General features: G+C 43.6%; 1 protein-coding gene across 2 annotated transcripts; it reads left to right on the top strand.

Moving 5' to 3' along the window:
* The first annotated feature begins 8868 nt into the window (after positions 1–8868).
* LOC103654648 (armadillo repeat only 1) lies at positions 8869–16448 on the top strand. 2 transcript variants are annotated; one of them, XM_035967542.1, is made up of 2 exons: positions 8869–10826; positions 16434–16448. In XM_035967542.1, the coding sequence occupies exons 1-2, from the start codon at positions 8952–8954 to the stop codon at positions 16446–16448; spliced, it is 1890 nt and encodes a 629-aa protein (XP_035823435.1). In that variant the 5' UTR covers positions 8869–8951. The 2 variants fall into 2 exon arrangements, with proteins under 2 accessions (XP_035823435.1, XP_008679711.1); XM_008681489.2 differs by lacking the exon at positions 16434–16448 and having other exon boundaries at positions 8869–11202.
* Positions 16449–16462: the final 14 nt, after the last annotated feature.

Genomic DNA, 16462 nt, shown 5'->3' on the forward strand with positions numbered 1-16462 from the left:
AATATTATACCAACTTGAAAATACTCAATAAATTTTATATGGACACCATATATATGATAAAATACTTGGCACCATTTGCATGAACTTATTGAAGATGAGAGTTGCTCTCTTGAGACAATGGTCACTTAAAGATGATGATCACCTGAAGTCTTGTACAAATTGTAGGATACCAATTGTATGATTGAGCTAGACACCACTTTGTGAATACCATTTGAAGGAATAATATTGGTCTAGATACGTCTTTGTAGATATTGATGCCACTTGTAGGTTTTTTATACATTTGCATTGTTATCTTATTTTTAAACACTAGCCATCTTCATGAGCTTCTCAATATGTGACTTGAACCAAATAGATATGCTTCAGCTTCTAAGTCTGGTTTGAACACTCTCTAAGCTTTTTCACATGCATTAAGCGGTTATCTTATTGATGTTGTACTTGTAGTTTGTTGCAATCCAAAATAGATCAAGTACATAGGTTCACTTAGCTCATGAACAAACGCATATGCTACCATTAGCTTTAATCAACCAAAACAATCAATAGTGGTAGAACATGAATTTAAATCTTTCATTTAATATGCATGATCCTATTAAGTATGTACTATATGCACTAACCACATACTAGTAGGGGATGATATGATCATGCACATTACAATGATACCTTTGCTATGTTGGAGTAGAGGATAGTCAAAAAACTTTCAATATAACTCTCCAACATCAATGTGAAGTCCAATTGAATAGCTTGGTGAAGACCAATTATCAATAAGAAATCCATTCTTCACCCTATGACATTTGAGAATTATCTGTGACCAAGTCCACTATTTTAATGTGATGGTTGGCTTGCATTTTTTTAATACCACTTATATGTGAGAGAACTATGTATGAGTTTGCATCAAATATAGGAATATCACTTGTAAGGGTGATACCACTTGTTGAAACATTTGTCCAAACAAATGTAGATCCTTCCAATATTTCTTCCCTTTTATGGGGACCATTGTTCTCCCTTGGAGTATAAGATAGAGCAGATGAGAGGCTTTGAAATGAATATAAAAATCCAAAATATTCAGCTGACTCTCGGTTTGTTCCAGATTGCTTGGCATAGACGATCCACAGTGGAGGACCGAACAATCCGTGACTTGGTACCTTGGACAGTTTACAGTCATAACCCAGACAGTCCATGACCTGGGAGTTTGGACAGTCCGCGGCCTAGGACCAGACAGCCTGAGACCTGTAACTTGCATTGCTCGAACTAGCTGTTGATTTCTCAATAGTTGAATTTCAAAATGGGATCATTTCTCATTTATGAACTTTATGAATGCACCAAGAGTTAGTAAGCAAACATAGATATGTAATTTTCATGAATGTTCATGAATTGAGTATAAATGATCATGAATTGATGTCAAACCAAAAATACTAGAAAATACTCAATAAAATGACAAAGTAGTATGCAAGATGAACCCCGTAGACATTTCATTGAGTGAGTTCCCAAAATCAATCCATGTTTGAAACATCCATCATATTTGCTTGGTTTGCCTTTGGATGTGTTGCTTGCTCTTTTTCTCGATCAATCTTTTGATTGCTCCAATTAAGCACCACTTTGCCTCTAGCAATCCTTTTCTTACTTTTCAGTGAAGAGTAACCAATTTGAACAAGTACAATCTCTTTTCACTGATTTTCATGAATAAGCACGAAAAAGAGATGTTGTTAGTAACACAAGCACCAATTCTCTTTTTGTAACCCATTGAATATATAAAGCAGGTAGGTTACTAAAACAAGAAAACGTTATGATATGAACCAATTTTTCCTTAATCTTCAATGCTTAGTTTTATCAAATTAAACAAGCATGATAAATTGATTAAGTTCAAAGGAAAATTTTAAATCATATCAAGGTGAGTATCTAATGTAGATGAAATAAATTCAAATGTACGTGAGAGAATACATCACATAGTTTCAGATTTTTCTTCTTTATACGTTGAATTTGCAGAGTCCATTTTGGAAACTCATTCTCATGCTGTGAAGCTACACAAATCACTTAGATAAAAGCATTAGTCCCACAACTCTAGTCATATAGAGAATTTCCCCTTTTATAAGTGCTTTAAGAATTCGGTTTTCTTACATAGCACCTTATTCATTTACGAACACAAGATTTTTCTCTTTATGTCTAGATCATGGCAATAATAGAGTAATCAAATTGAAATGTGCCAAGAAATACTTACAACCAATTTAAGCATGTAGATTTCCATATTGTAAGAAAGAAGATTATGCAATCTGTTATATGATAAACTCAATTTTGATCATCTTTGGTCTTGATCTTCAACTTGGAGTACCACAATAAGTGCCAAAATATTTCTCAACAAATATCCTTGTACCCCTTCACTTTCTATGATTATAGATCAATTCAAAACCAAACTTATGTCTCTCAAATACTTGAAACAATTTATCCTTTATGAGAGCCTTCCAATCAAAGTGACTTTCAATACTTCAATTAATTGTCACTTGATGACAGATTCTGTCTACTCTAAATAAACATCCATAAATTTAACCTACTTAAATAATGCACTCGTACTTGATAAAATTTGGACTTCACTTATTATTCACTTATCAATCTTCAATATTTGATTCAACATATAATGATGCAACAACAACAACAAAACATTTTTGTCCCAAGCACGTCGGGGTAGGCTAGAGATGAAACCCCATATGAAAACCTCAAAGCTCAACCCCAAAGAAAAGAAAAGGGAGACAAAGGCAAAGGAGAACCAAAAAACGACGAAACGGGAAACACATAAAAAGAGATAAAACCCACAAGAACTAGGAAGATCTAAAGAGGCACAACAAAAGGTCAAACGATTAAGGAGGAAAAGCGAAACTACAAATCAGGGTTTTGGCACGTGAATTGCACACTTCCACCCCTTCCTATCCATGACGAGCTCTTTATCAATATTCCACTCCTTCAGGTCCCTCTTTACAGCCTCTGTCCACGTCAAGGTTGGTCGACCTCTACCTCTCTTCACATTCTCGGGACGCCTAATTATTCCGATATGCACTGGTGCCTCTTTAGGTCTTCGTTGGATATGTCCAAACCATCTCAAATGATGTTGCATAAGCTTCTCCTCAATTGGCACCACTCCTACTCTCTCTCGTATATCATCATTCCAGACTTGATCTCTCCTTGTGTGGCCACATATCCAGCGCAACATACGCATCTATTCCACACTTAGTTGTTGGACATATAATGATGAAATGAATATAATTGAATCAAGCCTCTAATGCTCATGGTACCTACACATGATCATCCATGTTGTGATGGTGCCCAAACTAAGTTGGGTCCTCTCAAGTTAGGAGCAACATACTTAGGCATTGCCTTAGTATGAATAGTGGGATGTTTTGCAATTGTAACAAATGATGTGCCATTGTCATCCTTTTTAAGCATAATATTATCATGAATTGAAATAGGCTTAGAAATGTTACCTAGGGGACATGTATTTGCCATGTGTTCAGTTTCCCGACATGTATTCTCTTTGTTTGAGTTTTCTTTTCTTTACCCAAATTTTGCTTCACATTGTCTTGCCTATTCTCATTTGCTTGAGCCTTCTTCTCAAGATTGTTGGGATACATCGAGGCAAAGTGACCCATAACATCACACTTGTAGCACTTGAGTTGAGCCAAATCATCCTTCTTCTTTTGATTTATGCTCATCACCTTAGCATCTTGATTATATATTGAATGCCTTCTTCTTCCTCTTCTTGTTTCCTTTTTCTTCGCCACATCACCATCATATTCATTGTTAATCTTGATTTGCTTTTGGGGATTCTCCTTTTCACAACTAGTGGCTTTGGTTGAGGCTTCATTTGTGGCTTCGCCAATTTTTTGGTTGGGCACATTGAGGTGAGGTGACCCCAAGTGCAGCACTTGAAGCACTTGTCATTCTTTAGCCACCCTTCTTCTTTCTTCAACTCGAGCTTCCTTTTATTGGGTCATGCCTTTGCAAGATGACCCATCTCTTGACATTGATGGCACACGAAGTGAGATATCTTATTTCCTTTTAATTTCAATTGCTTGCCTTTGATATTGCTCTTGTTGAAACCAAGGCCACTCTTGTCATCATATCATCTTTGATTTTTCATTATAAGATCTTCTGATTGCACTGGACAGTCCGGTGCCGCACCGGACATGTACTGTTCACTGTCCGGTGCGCCTCTAGCGGCTGCTCTGACTTCTGCGCGAACTGTTCAGGCACTGTAGCTTCTGCAGACGACCGTTGGAGCCGACCGTTGCGCTGCCTAGTCGTTGCTCCGCTGGTGCACCGGACAGTCCGGTGAATTATAGCGGAGCGGCGCTTCTAAAACCCGAAGGTGGCAAGTTCAGACTTGTACGGTCTTGGTGCACCAGACACTGTCCGGTGGCACACCGGACAGTCCGGTGCGCCGGACCAGGGTGCTCTTCGGTTTCTTTTGCTCCTTCCTTTTTGAACCCTAACTTGATCTTTTTATTGGTTTGTGTTGAACCTTTAGCATCTGTAGAATATATAATCTAGAGCAAACTAGTTAGTCCAATTATTTGTATTGGGCATTCAACCACCAAAATCATTTATAGGAAAAGGTTAAATCATATTTCCCTTTCAGCTAGCTTCGGCTAAAGTTCTGTTTCTCTCCCGCAGCTTCAACTGTTCTTTTAATCCCAGTGCAGGGGATGGGAGGGAGAGAAGACGGCTCTGGGCGGTGGCAGTTGGTGCTGTGGCGGTGCTCCCCAACTGGCTAGGGCGTGGGGATATTGATCTGTCCAAGTTTCTTCATCTTAAATTGCTGTTGAAATTTCCTCTTTCCAGTTACGAAATGGTTTGAGGAACAGGGTTGTTATGCAGCTAGTAGCTTTAGCATCCACTCTAGAAGTTTGAGACTTTTTGGACAACAAATTGTTAAGTGCCAACACTGAAGGAAATGAAATGCCTAAAATTACATCAACTATTCCATTTACGCTTTTAGAAATGATCAAATCTATTTATATTAATGCTTTCAAATATCTCATTTCTGTTGACATCAAAACAGTGCAACTAGAGTATTACACTTCCAGATTACATAAAAACTATAAATGAATGACTACTACTCATGTGGTGCGATTATGTGAGGCATCAAAATGTAACTCTCGAGCAGCCGAAGCATACGAATCAACTCCAAGTAAAAGACTTGTATATCCTCCTTGCATCAACAAAGCATCCATAGTTTGAAAATCAACATTCATCTTATTGGTTACAGCATGTTGTTCTGGCATATTAACACCAATGCTTTCATCCAAAGTTGTCCATGTAAAAACCGTTTAGAAAAATATTCAGATAATCAAATTATTGAAAAATGACAATTCTATTATCCAGTATGCCTTACATTCAACAGTTCTGGATCCTGATCAGGTCCCATATTTTGATCTATTTTCCTTGAATTTGTTCCTATGTCATATATGGAGGAGTACAGATATTAACAACAATACTTTATGTATGATTGAATAGAAAAATCTAAAATATATTTGAAACTACTAAAAGAAGTGATATGGGGAGAATAATTATCGTTATTAGAAGAACCTTTCCTTTTCTTCCTTGTATTCTTTTCAACTGCATTCATTGATTGTTTACTTTTAGCGCCTTTCACTACCTGTGGAACTCTAAATGAAATTTTGCTATTTATTGTTTGTATGTTGCGGTCATTTGGAATTACAGGGAATTCAGTTTCTTCCATCTTGTCTAGTGAATGATCAGCCTCCAATTCCAACTTCTCTAATGCTCTCTCCAAATCATCAAGAAGTGGTTTTGACACTGAACACTTCAATGCAAGGGATATTGCCATTTGAAAAAGTCGTGCGACATGTGCTTTCAAGTTTTCTTTCTCCTTTCCCATTTTCTCAATATAAAAACCTCTTTTTGCATATTTTGTGCATCTGTTTAGTACATACTGAGACAGTAACATAAAAACATTATTAATATTAAATACTTTCAAGGCATGCGTGCATAATATACCTACGAGATAGACAAGCCAATGATAAGAAAGTTGTATGGAAACAAAGATTGTATTTAAAATTGTGTGTACATTCATATGGATTCAAATTTTCTACAAGAACATGTAATAGTCATATCTCTAATATTAAATACAATAGTTGCTCCATAATTTGAGTCCATATGTGTAACCATGAACGTTGATATTGACCCCTCAATTTGTACTAATTTGCATGAAAATGTAAATTGTTTTTTGAATTCTTCCTCAAACTCTGTACACATCCTCCTTGTATAAGATTCAGCAACAGTTTCAACAAAGGAAAATTTGGGATGTAATTAACTGGGGTCTTCATTTGTGATTTGAAATCTTCATACAATTCATTTTCACGAAGAGAAGCGGAAACCTTTTCACATTCCACAATGAGTTCAAAAAGACCAAGTTTCCTATGAAATCTTTTCTTATAGACATTATTCATACCTTCACTGCTTTGTGTTGTTGTCATATCAGATGTAAAAGAGTCACGATAAACTGCAGCCCACTTTTCTCTTAAATCATATAGATTTAGCATCCATGAATTCTCCTGTAGACTATATTCAGTCAACAATTCATTCCATTTATTTTGAAAACGCTCCTCTGATCTATCTTCATATACACAACTTTTGAAAGCAGGTAGGGACTTGTTAGGATGCTTCTGAATTACATGGCTAAGATGTTTTGCTGCATTAAGGTAAATGTGCCACAAACAAAGACGGTGACTTGTATTTGGGAATACATAAGCAATTGCTCCTGCCATGGCTGCATCTTGAACAGTAAAAATAGTGCTCGGATGCTTTCCTGACATTGCTGTCAAAAAAGTTTCGAAGAGCCAAATAAATGAGGGAATAGTTTCATTAAATAACTATGCCGCTCCAAAAATGATTGTCTGCTTATGGTGGTTAGTTACAAGGAGTGGAGCAAATGGCATTTCAAATTTATTTGTTTGAAATGTGGTGTCAAATGATACAGCATCACCAAAACATTTGTAATCCATGATAGACTGACCATCAGCCCAGAAGAAATTAGCTATCCGACCATTTTCTTTGTTTATTTCAATGGCATAAAAAATGCAGGATCCTCCATTTGCTTGTTCTTTAGATATTCTAACAGTGTTTGTGTATCATTGAATTCTAAGTATTTGTTTCGTTCGCGACCAATTTCATTGCAACAATCAATCTTCAAGAATGGTACATTTTCAGGGCGACCATAAAATTGTTTCATGAACTCGAACACTTGTGACGGCTTCATCCCGGCTTCCCTTATTTGGCTGATGAGTTTCCTGTCCGCTTCCATAACATGTCGCTGGGATCTCAACATGTGTCTTACTTGGACTAGCCAGATAATGATTATGTTCAAGTTCAACCTGTTGCACTGTCCAAATACCCTCTCTACTGATACTGAACAAAATACGAGCATGGCAACCTGTCTTAGTAGTGCCATGTGATGAACCGATGTCTCCATGACCTTGTTTGCTGCAAACTATCCGTTTCAATGACATAGTTTTATCCACTCGACACTTTGTGTCACTTTTTCTAATGCTGAACCCAACCTTACCGGCATATGTGTTGTACATCTCATATGCATTTTCTCTGGATTCAAAAGACATTCCAACTTCAGGAACAATCATAGTTGGGCCATGTTTATTAACATCCAATTGTAAAATGTGTCGTAAACAAAATCATATTACACAACACAAAGTAATTTGTTTTTAAAATATTATGTATAATCATGTTACCTGATACACCATTGATTCAGGGATTATATTGCCATCGTTTTGAGCATTCTCACATATAGCCAGTGATGTGTGTGTGGTGCCTGGTTCTTATGAACAATAAGTATCAAATCATATCTGAACAAGAATGACGTCAAAGAATATGTTAACATGCCTGCGTTTTCTGCTGGTCATCGGCTCTATGATCATCGATGGTTGAACTGTCTTCACATGCAAAAGAAAGCGTGAGAGATTGTAAATGCTGATTGTCAGCTCCATGATCTCTAAGAACCACAAGATTTTCATGGTCCTCCATGTTCTTGTCGTGACCAACGAGCAGCGATGACAACACTGGATCAGGGATGATCTGCTAGAGCAGTGATGGCGCTAATTAGTGATAGTAATAAATTAGGGATGGTGGCGCTAATCAGCGATGACACCGATAATAGGAATGGGCGAATGGCGGCGCTACCCCGTCTAATCAGCACCAAGAGATAAAAATGGATCTGAAGTCGTATGAGAGAAACAGAAACAGAACATTTGTCAAAGCCGGAAGAAGCCAACGAGCCGAAGCTAGGAAGGAGATAGGCTATGGGCTATGGCTGGGTCTCGGTCTAGCCGAAGCGAGATAGTGGGACGTGGCTGGGAACGGCTGGGTCTTTGTTACTTTGAGATTTGTGCGAGATTAAACATGTGTCATCAATCAAAAGGAGCCTGCATTTGTGCTGCTTTGCTGGCGGCTGTAGCCAATTTTTTTCCGTTACATGGGGGTTTCACGATGGCCGAGGCCACTCACTTCATGGTCCTGCATTGCATTCGGGCCGTCTATGGTTGATCCAGCGGCCTCTAATCTAACGCTGCCGGAGGATATGAATGGAACAAATTGGCTGTCGCGCGCGCGCGCTCCATCCCATTCCCCGCCTTCTCTCCTCCATTCCATTGATCCATTCCATAGTCGAAAGTGGCAATGGCACGAGCACGACCTCGCCATATTGGGCTGGCCAGCCGGCTCGCTTCCACCCTTCCTCCTCTCCCATTCCAAATTTAGCTCGTCACCTTCGGCATCGCCGTTCTCGTGTTCCCCGCCTTCCCGCCGCTGCTGGACGACAGCCGGCCGTCGGGCCGGCCGCGACGCCGAGGGCTCCTCCTCGTTCTTCCTTGCACGCGGCATTGATCAACCGACGAATCCCTTCCACTGAGCGAGAACGGCAGGGGCACGCGCGGATGGACGACCTGAAGGCGAGCCTGGCGCGGCCAATCCAGCTCGCAGAGCAGGTGATCAAGTGGGCGGACGAGGCGCAGACGTGCCGGCAGGAGTGCCAGGATCTCAAGGCCAGGCTGGAGCGCCTCTCCACCCTGCTCCGGCAGGCGGCGCGCGCCGACCTCTACGAACGCCCCGCGCGCCGCATCCTCGAGGACACGGACAAGGCGCTCGACAAGGCCGCCGCGCTGCTCGAGCGCTGCTGCGGCCACGGTTTCGTCCGCCGCGTGTTCACCATCATCCCCGCGGGGTCGTTCAAGAGAGCGTCCTACCTGCTCGACAACTCCCTCGGGGATCTCTCCTGGATCCTCCGCGTCTCCAACTACGCCGCCTCCGACGAGGACGACGAGGACGACCACATCGGCCTGCCCCCCATCGCGCAGAACGAGCCCATCCTCTTTCTCATCTGGGAGCAGATCGCCGTGCTGCAGTACGGCGGGCTCGAGGCCCGCGCGGACGCCGCCGCCAGCGTCGTCTCCCTCGCGCGCGACAACGACCGATACGGCAGGCTCATCATCGAGGAGGACGGCGTCCCGCCGCTTCTGCGGCTCATCAAGGAGGGCCGCGCCGACGCGCAGGAGAGCGCCGCGCTCGCCATCGGCCTCCTCGGCCGCGACCCCGAGTGCGTCGACCTCATGATCCTTGCCGGGGTCTGCACCTCCTTCGTCAACATCCTCAAGGACGCGCCCATGAAGGTGCAGGGAATGGTGGCGTGGGCGGTCTCCGAGCTCGCCGCCAACCATCCCAAATGCCAGGACGCCTTCCTCCAGCACAACGTCATCCGCCTCCTCGTCTCCCACCTCGCCTTCGAGACGGTGCAGGAGCACTCCAAGTACGCCGTCGCCTCCAAGATGTCCATCCACTCCGTGGTCATGGATAGGAAGAGCAACGACAGCTCACAGGACCCCTCGGGCAGCGGGGAGCGAGACGCCACCGCCGTGGCGGCGGGGAAACCAACCTTTGGCGGTGGCGGGATAGACGCCAGTAGTTCGAGCGCGGCGGCTCCCGGTCCCAGCGCCAGACCCGTTGGCATGGCCGGGACGAGGCTACACAGCGCGTCCATTTCCGCCACGAGCATGCGGGGGAGGGAGTACGAGGACCCGGAGACCAAAGCCTACCTGAAAGCCCACGCCGCCCGGGCGCTGGGCACGCTGGCCACGGGCAACCCCGCCATCTGCAAGAACATCACGGAGTCGAGGGCGCTGCTCTGCTTCTCGATCCTCCTCGAGAAGGCCACGGGCGACGTGCAGTACAACTCCGCGATGGCGCTCGTGGAGATATGCCGCGTCGCGGAGCAGAACGCCGAGCTCCGGCGGTCGGCGTTCAAGCCGACCTCCCCCTCGGCGCGCGCCGTGGTGGACCAGCTCCTCCGCGTCGTGGAGAAGGCCGACTACGACGACCTCCTCATCCCCTGCATCACGTGCCTGGGGTGCCTGTCGAGGACGTTCCGGGCGACGGAGACCAGGGTCATCGGGCCGCTCGTCAGGCTCCTCGACGAGCGGGAGGCCGACGTGAGCCTGGAGGCCGCGGCCGCGCTGGCCAAGTTCGCGTGCATGGACAACTACCTGCACGTGGACCACTGCAATTCGATCATCGACCACGGCGGCGCCAAGCACCTGGTGCAGCTCGTCTACTTCGGCGAGCAGGTGGTCCAGACCGCGGCGGTCCTCCTCATCTGCCACCTCGCGCACAACGTCCCCCACAGCGAGGAACTCGCTCAGGCCGAGGTTTTGACGGTGCTCGACTGGGCGTGGAAGCAGGGCTACATGTCACAGGATCCGGTGATCGAGAGCTTGCTGCCCGAGGCAAAGATTAGGATGGAGCTCTACCAGTCCAGAGCTTACTACTATTGATCTGTATCGAACACCTGCTGTTAACTAGGGGGGAAAACAAAAACAGAAGGATGACTGCCGCTTCACCTTCACCTCAACTGACTACTGTATATAGATTCAGGTAACTTTATTCATAGCTAGTCTGGTTAACGTTGTTATATTTAGAGAAAGATAGAGAGAAAACCATAGGCAGTTTTTTTAAAGCAATCCATATGGTTTTCATGTTTCGTTGGGACATAGGTTCTTGATACTGGAGGAGATGGTAAAGTGTTGTTTTGAGGCTATCAGAAAGTTACCGTTTGTTTTATATAGGTTATGTATCCCATTTGGTGGTGAACAATGTGATATAACCCTTGTTATGGGAGATAATTAGCCCATGACAGTGGAGGCAAAATCAGTAGCTCCTTTTTGTGTGTATATCAGCATCAGCTTTAATGGTTAACTGTAATCTCAGTTGGTGACTAGCACAGCCAGCAGAGGTGGATCTAGGGACCTGTTTGGTTCAACCATTTAGACCCGTATCTATTCCCTCTCACAGCCGATGTCGTTCCTTGAAGTTTGGTTAGCACACTCCATAATTGATAGTAGCGTTATCGGATTCAAGTCTGTAGAATATAATAGATTTTGGTAGTTAATATCCAACACAAAACACGTGGACTAACTAGTATGTCTAGATATCATTTATCTCAAGTACAAAAGGTTCAACATAAATCAAGAAAGAAATTCATTTAAGGACTCAACCAAAAATTGGAGCAAGACTTGAGTGTGCTGATTTTTGGCGCACCGGACCAGCCACTCTCGGGAATTCCAGGGCAGCCTCCGCTATAATTCACCAGACTGTCCGGTGAACCAGCGGAGCAACGGCTCCCTGCGCGCCAACAGTTGACTGTGCAGAGTCTACAGTGATGAACAGTGTCGCGCAGAAGTCAGAGGTCACCGGACTGTCCGGTGCAGCAAGACGACAAACGCCTTCAACGGTCAACTGCTCCAAACCCTAACGAACGTGCTGACGTGGCACGCACCGGACAGTGAACAGTGACTGTCAGGTGGCGCACCCGACTGTCCGGTGCGCCCATCGCCAACAGCCTTTGCCAACGGCTAGGAAGTGATTGGGACTATAAATACTCTCAACCACCTCATTCATGGGCATCCAAGTTTTCAGAAGTTCACATTCAATACAAGAGCTCCAACATTCACTCCAGGACACGATTTCAAAGATCAAATCCTCTCAAAGTCCCAAATTCATCTCAATTACTTAGTGACTTGAGAGAGAGAGAGAGTTTTTGTGTTCATTTGCGCTCTTGTTGCTTGGATTGCCTTTCTTCCTTCCTCACTCTTTTTTCTAAGTGCTTGTAAAGCTAAGCAAGAGACACCAAGTGTGTGGTGGTTCTTGCGGGGTCTTAGTGACCCGTGTGGTTAAGGAAAAGGCTCACTCGGTCTACGTGACCGTTTGAGAGAGATGGAAAGGGTTGAAATAGACCTAGCCTTTGTGGCCTCCTCAACGGGGACTAGGTTCTTTGGAGCCGAACCTCGGTAAAACAAATCACTATGTCTACTCGCTTTGATTCTCGCTTGATTTGTTTACCCTCTTTTTCTCTCTCTAACGTTTCCTTGTTAGTATTAATTTGAGTTTGCTCCCATACGTCATCCGCATCCTTTGAGCAACTCTTAGCAAGAGAAACATTCTTCCCGACTTAAATTTAATTCTAACGCTAACCCCGGATCTAGGCGACTTTCATCCACTTGCCATTGGATTTCTTGACCATGACTGTATTGGTCAACCATCCTGGGTATGCAATTTCTTTTATGACTCCAACACTGAGCAATCTATTGACTTCGACTTTTGCACCTTCGGCCTTATCTTCAGACATCTTTCGGAGTTTTTGGTTGTGTGGCCTAACACTTGGGTCCACATTCAGGGCATGCTATATTATACTTCGATCCACTCCACATAGGTCATTTGCTGACCAGACAAAGACATCTTTGTTATGAAATAGGAACCTTCATAGATTGGACTCTTGCTCTGAAGTTAGCTAGTTGCCAAAGAATACCCTTTGCTCCGCGGCATCATCACAGAGATATATTAGTTTCAGCAGAACTGCTGAAGATGCCTTTTCTTTTACTAGCTTTTTAGAATCTTGGATTTTCCCTTTGGTTTCATCTATGTTGTAAACAATTTTTGGCTCTTGTAGGGTCCCTTCTGCCCTTCTTGCTGCCTCTTGGCTGCCATAAACTGATATCACCCTTGATTGTTGGGTATCTTCATGCAGAGATAAGTTGAACGCAAAGCTACTTCAAAGACATTGAGAGTTCCCCTTCCAATGACGACTGTAGGAAACGGGTGACGCCTAAGAGGGGGGGTGAATTAGGACTTCTAAAACTTTCGCTAAACTAGGCCACAATTAAATCCCTAGAGCAAAACCTATGCAAATAATCAAACTAGAATGTGCAAGCTAGGTTTTGTCTAAGTGTTGCTATCTCTACCGCAAAGGCTAAGTTTCAATCTACACTAAATAAGTATGACTACAAGATTGAAACTTAAATGCTTAATATAAATGCGGAATGTAAAGAGCTAAGTAGAGAAGCAAACTCTCGTGGATGACGCCGGTATTTTTACCGAGGTATCCGGAACCACGCAAGGTCCCGACTAATCCTCGTTGGTGCCCCTACGCAAAGGGAAGCCCACGCGAGGGCCAAGCACCACGGTCGAGTAACTCCGTAGAGAGCCGCGGGCCTTCTCCACGCGCAAGTGGTGCTCCGCTTCCGGCTCCTCTCGGACGCTCCCCGCCGTCTCCACTATCGAGCTTCCGACCGAAACGCCGCGGGCCTCGTTCCCTCCGGTACACGGTGGCGGCCGTGACACAAACTCGGTTGTCACGGTCTCGCAAGACTCTCGCCCCACTCGGTACAATTACAACGACTCACGCAAGAGCCGAGGGGTTGTGTGGTTTTACAAAACTCACTCAACTAACTAGGGTTCACCTAGAGCAAGCGCTAAAGCGGTCTAACTAACCTAAGCACTTCGCAAAGCACCTACGCTAATCACCGAGTGATTCTATTAAGCACTTGGGTGTTTGAGCTCTTGGAAATGTGCACTATATGCCTTGGTATGTTGCTTGGGCTCCCACACGTGAGAATGGCCGGTTGGGGGTGTATTTATAGCCCCCAACACAATTGTAGCCGTTGGAGAAAAGCTGCTGCTCTCTGCGGCACACCGGACAGTCCGGTGTGCACCGGACAGTCCGGTGGTGCACCGGACAGCGCACTGTAGCCTGTCCGGTGCGCCTAGCCGTTGCCTGTCTGACTCCAGTCAGAGCAGGTGACCGTTGGCGCCGCAGGCTCCGGGTGCCACCTGGAACTAGCTGTTGGGCTGTAGTTCCCAGGTGCACCGGACAGTCCGGCGTGTGGGCACCGGACAGTCCGGTGTGCCACCGGACAGTCCGGTGCTCTACGCACAGACAGTCCGCAGGCAGCACACGCCTCCTTTCTTGGACTTTTCTTGATCTTCTTAATGTCTTTTTTTGAGGTGTTGCTTTCCTCAATTCCTTAGTCCAAGTAGTTCTTGCATCCTATAAACTACAAACATAAACACTAGGAAACTTGTTAGTCCACAGATTGTGTTAATCATCAAACACCAAAACTCATTTAGCCAAATGGCCCGGGGTCCATTTTCCTTACAATCTCCCCCTTTTTGGTGATTGATGACAACACAACCATAAGCAAGTAAATAATACAAGTATTTGAATGTAAATATGCAAACTACTTGCTAGGATGCATGATTGTCCCCTTAATGTGATATTATGGACTTAAGCCTCCTCCTAGCTCCATAATTCACTTACTTCCTATTTTTGGACCAAATAACCAAAACCACTTGAAAAGCCATTTGTAGATATAAAATTTTAAATTGGTGGTGTTTGGTGTTTGATATAGTTTTCATTGCTTTGGTCCCTAAACTTCTCCCCCTTTGGCATCAACCACCGAAAAGGAAGACATTAAAAGCATGTAGGAAGTAAATAAAAGCTTGCCCTCAACAAATGATATCACAAGAAGGATATTAAATTAAGCCATGAAAGATACCACTTGTAGACCATGAAAGATACCATGTGTAGGAATTTCTCAAAAGATTACTCCCCCTAAATGAGTACTCTCCTTTGGAAAGAGTTTTTCTCCCCCTTTAGAGATGAAGAAATACTCCCCCTGACAGAGATCCTCTACTTAGGAAAAAGCATGTGAAAATTAGAGGTGCAAGACATGATTTGAAAAGACTAACTTCCCTTATGCATAGGTAACAGAATATGAGTTAACCACTTATGCATTTTTAGCAACAAGGAAGCATATGATATGAAATATAGTCTAATCAAATATTGGAGAAGACATGTAAATGATATTAAATGTAGTCTCAAAAGATACCAATTGAAGACCAATTGTAGGTCGATGGCGAACTTGAGAGACATGAGAGTTCTTGGAGATTTTGCAGTGGAAGATTTTTGTCTTTCTCCGGGGACTTCATTTTCCTTACAATGAGACTATCACATGAAATAGACTTGAAAAGGTGTTAGTCTCAAAGTGTTAGATTATAGAGTAACCTCCCCCTAAAGGTGTGCATACAAGTTTTGAATACTTGTAGGAGACATGCACTTTGATTTGATATCAAGAGGGGCAAATTATCCATAATCCTAACTTTGGCACATATAAGTTAAATGATACACTTGTAGAAATCAAAAATTTTCAATTGATGCATCATTTACTATGAAGTGATATAAAAGCTATGTGCCATGCTTAAATAAACATTTTAAGCCATGTAGGTTTGCTTAAGAGTATGAATTAAGAACAAGCAATCCTACCATATGATTTACCTAGTATGCATGATTTTGAACAAAAGTACATAACAAATGTAATACTAGGCAAGAAAGGTAAACTAGATAAAAGATAAATAGATACCAATTGTAAAAACAAAGAATACAATAAAACTAGTTACCTTAGTCATGGGTGGGAAATTTGGGTCCAAAGTTTTCACTCACCCACTTGGCACTAAACTTGATCCAATATGATGTATCCCATGATATACATCCCAACTTTGCCAAGTCTCCAAATTTCCCGAGGACCTTCGGTCCACTCACTTCCCTTTCGGGATCCAAACCTTCTTGGTGCTTTTCATGGTTGAAATTATCTCCTTTGGCACCCAGATGCGTTTGGCCCCCTTTCCTTTGTTGGCTTGCTTGTTGGCTTTGATCGCTATCACCTTTCCGTTCTTTTTCTTCTTGATCAAATATGGTGTAGCATCCTTTTTGTTCACCTTTTTTATGTAGGTGTTGGAGATTTTGCTTGATGGCTTTTGCTTGAGCTTTTGCCTTTGTTTATCCCCGGTCATCGCCTTGCATTGGAAAGACTTGTGGCCTTCCTTGTGGCATAGCCTACAAATCACAGTTTCTCCCTCCATAGGCTTGTTCACTCCCGCAGTGGTGTTATCCTGTGGAGGTTGGATTTGTTTGGCTTTGCCTTTCTTGTCATACAAAGCCTTGCCAAGGCGAGCCACTTCTTGCTTTAATTGTTCATTTTCCTTTGCAACCTCATCCGTACATGTCTCTACAACAATATTCTCAACAACGACTTGGTTGCAGGGGTTAGAATCATCAATTAAA

The sequence above is a fragment of the Zea mays genome, chromosome 4 (genome assembly GCF_902167145.1).
Source record: "Zea mays cultivar B73 chromosome 4, Zm-B73-REFERENCE-NAM-5.0, whole genome shotgun sequence".
Classification (NCBI taxonomy): domain Eukaryota; kingdom Viridiplantae; phylum Streptophyta; class Magnoliopsida; order Poales; family Poaceae; genus Zea; species Zea mays.

Bases quoted from the DNA above. Each gene is read 5' to 3' on its own strand.
- LOC103654648 (XM_035967542.1), top strand. From the start codon at position 8,952: ATGGACGACCTGAAGGCGAGCCTGGCGCGGCCAATCCAGCTCGCAGAG.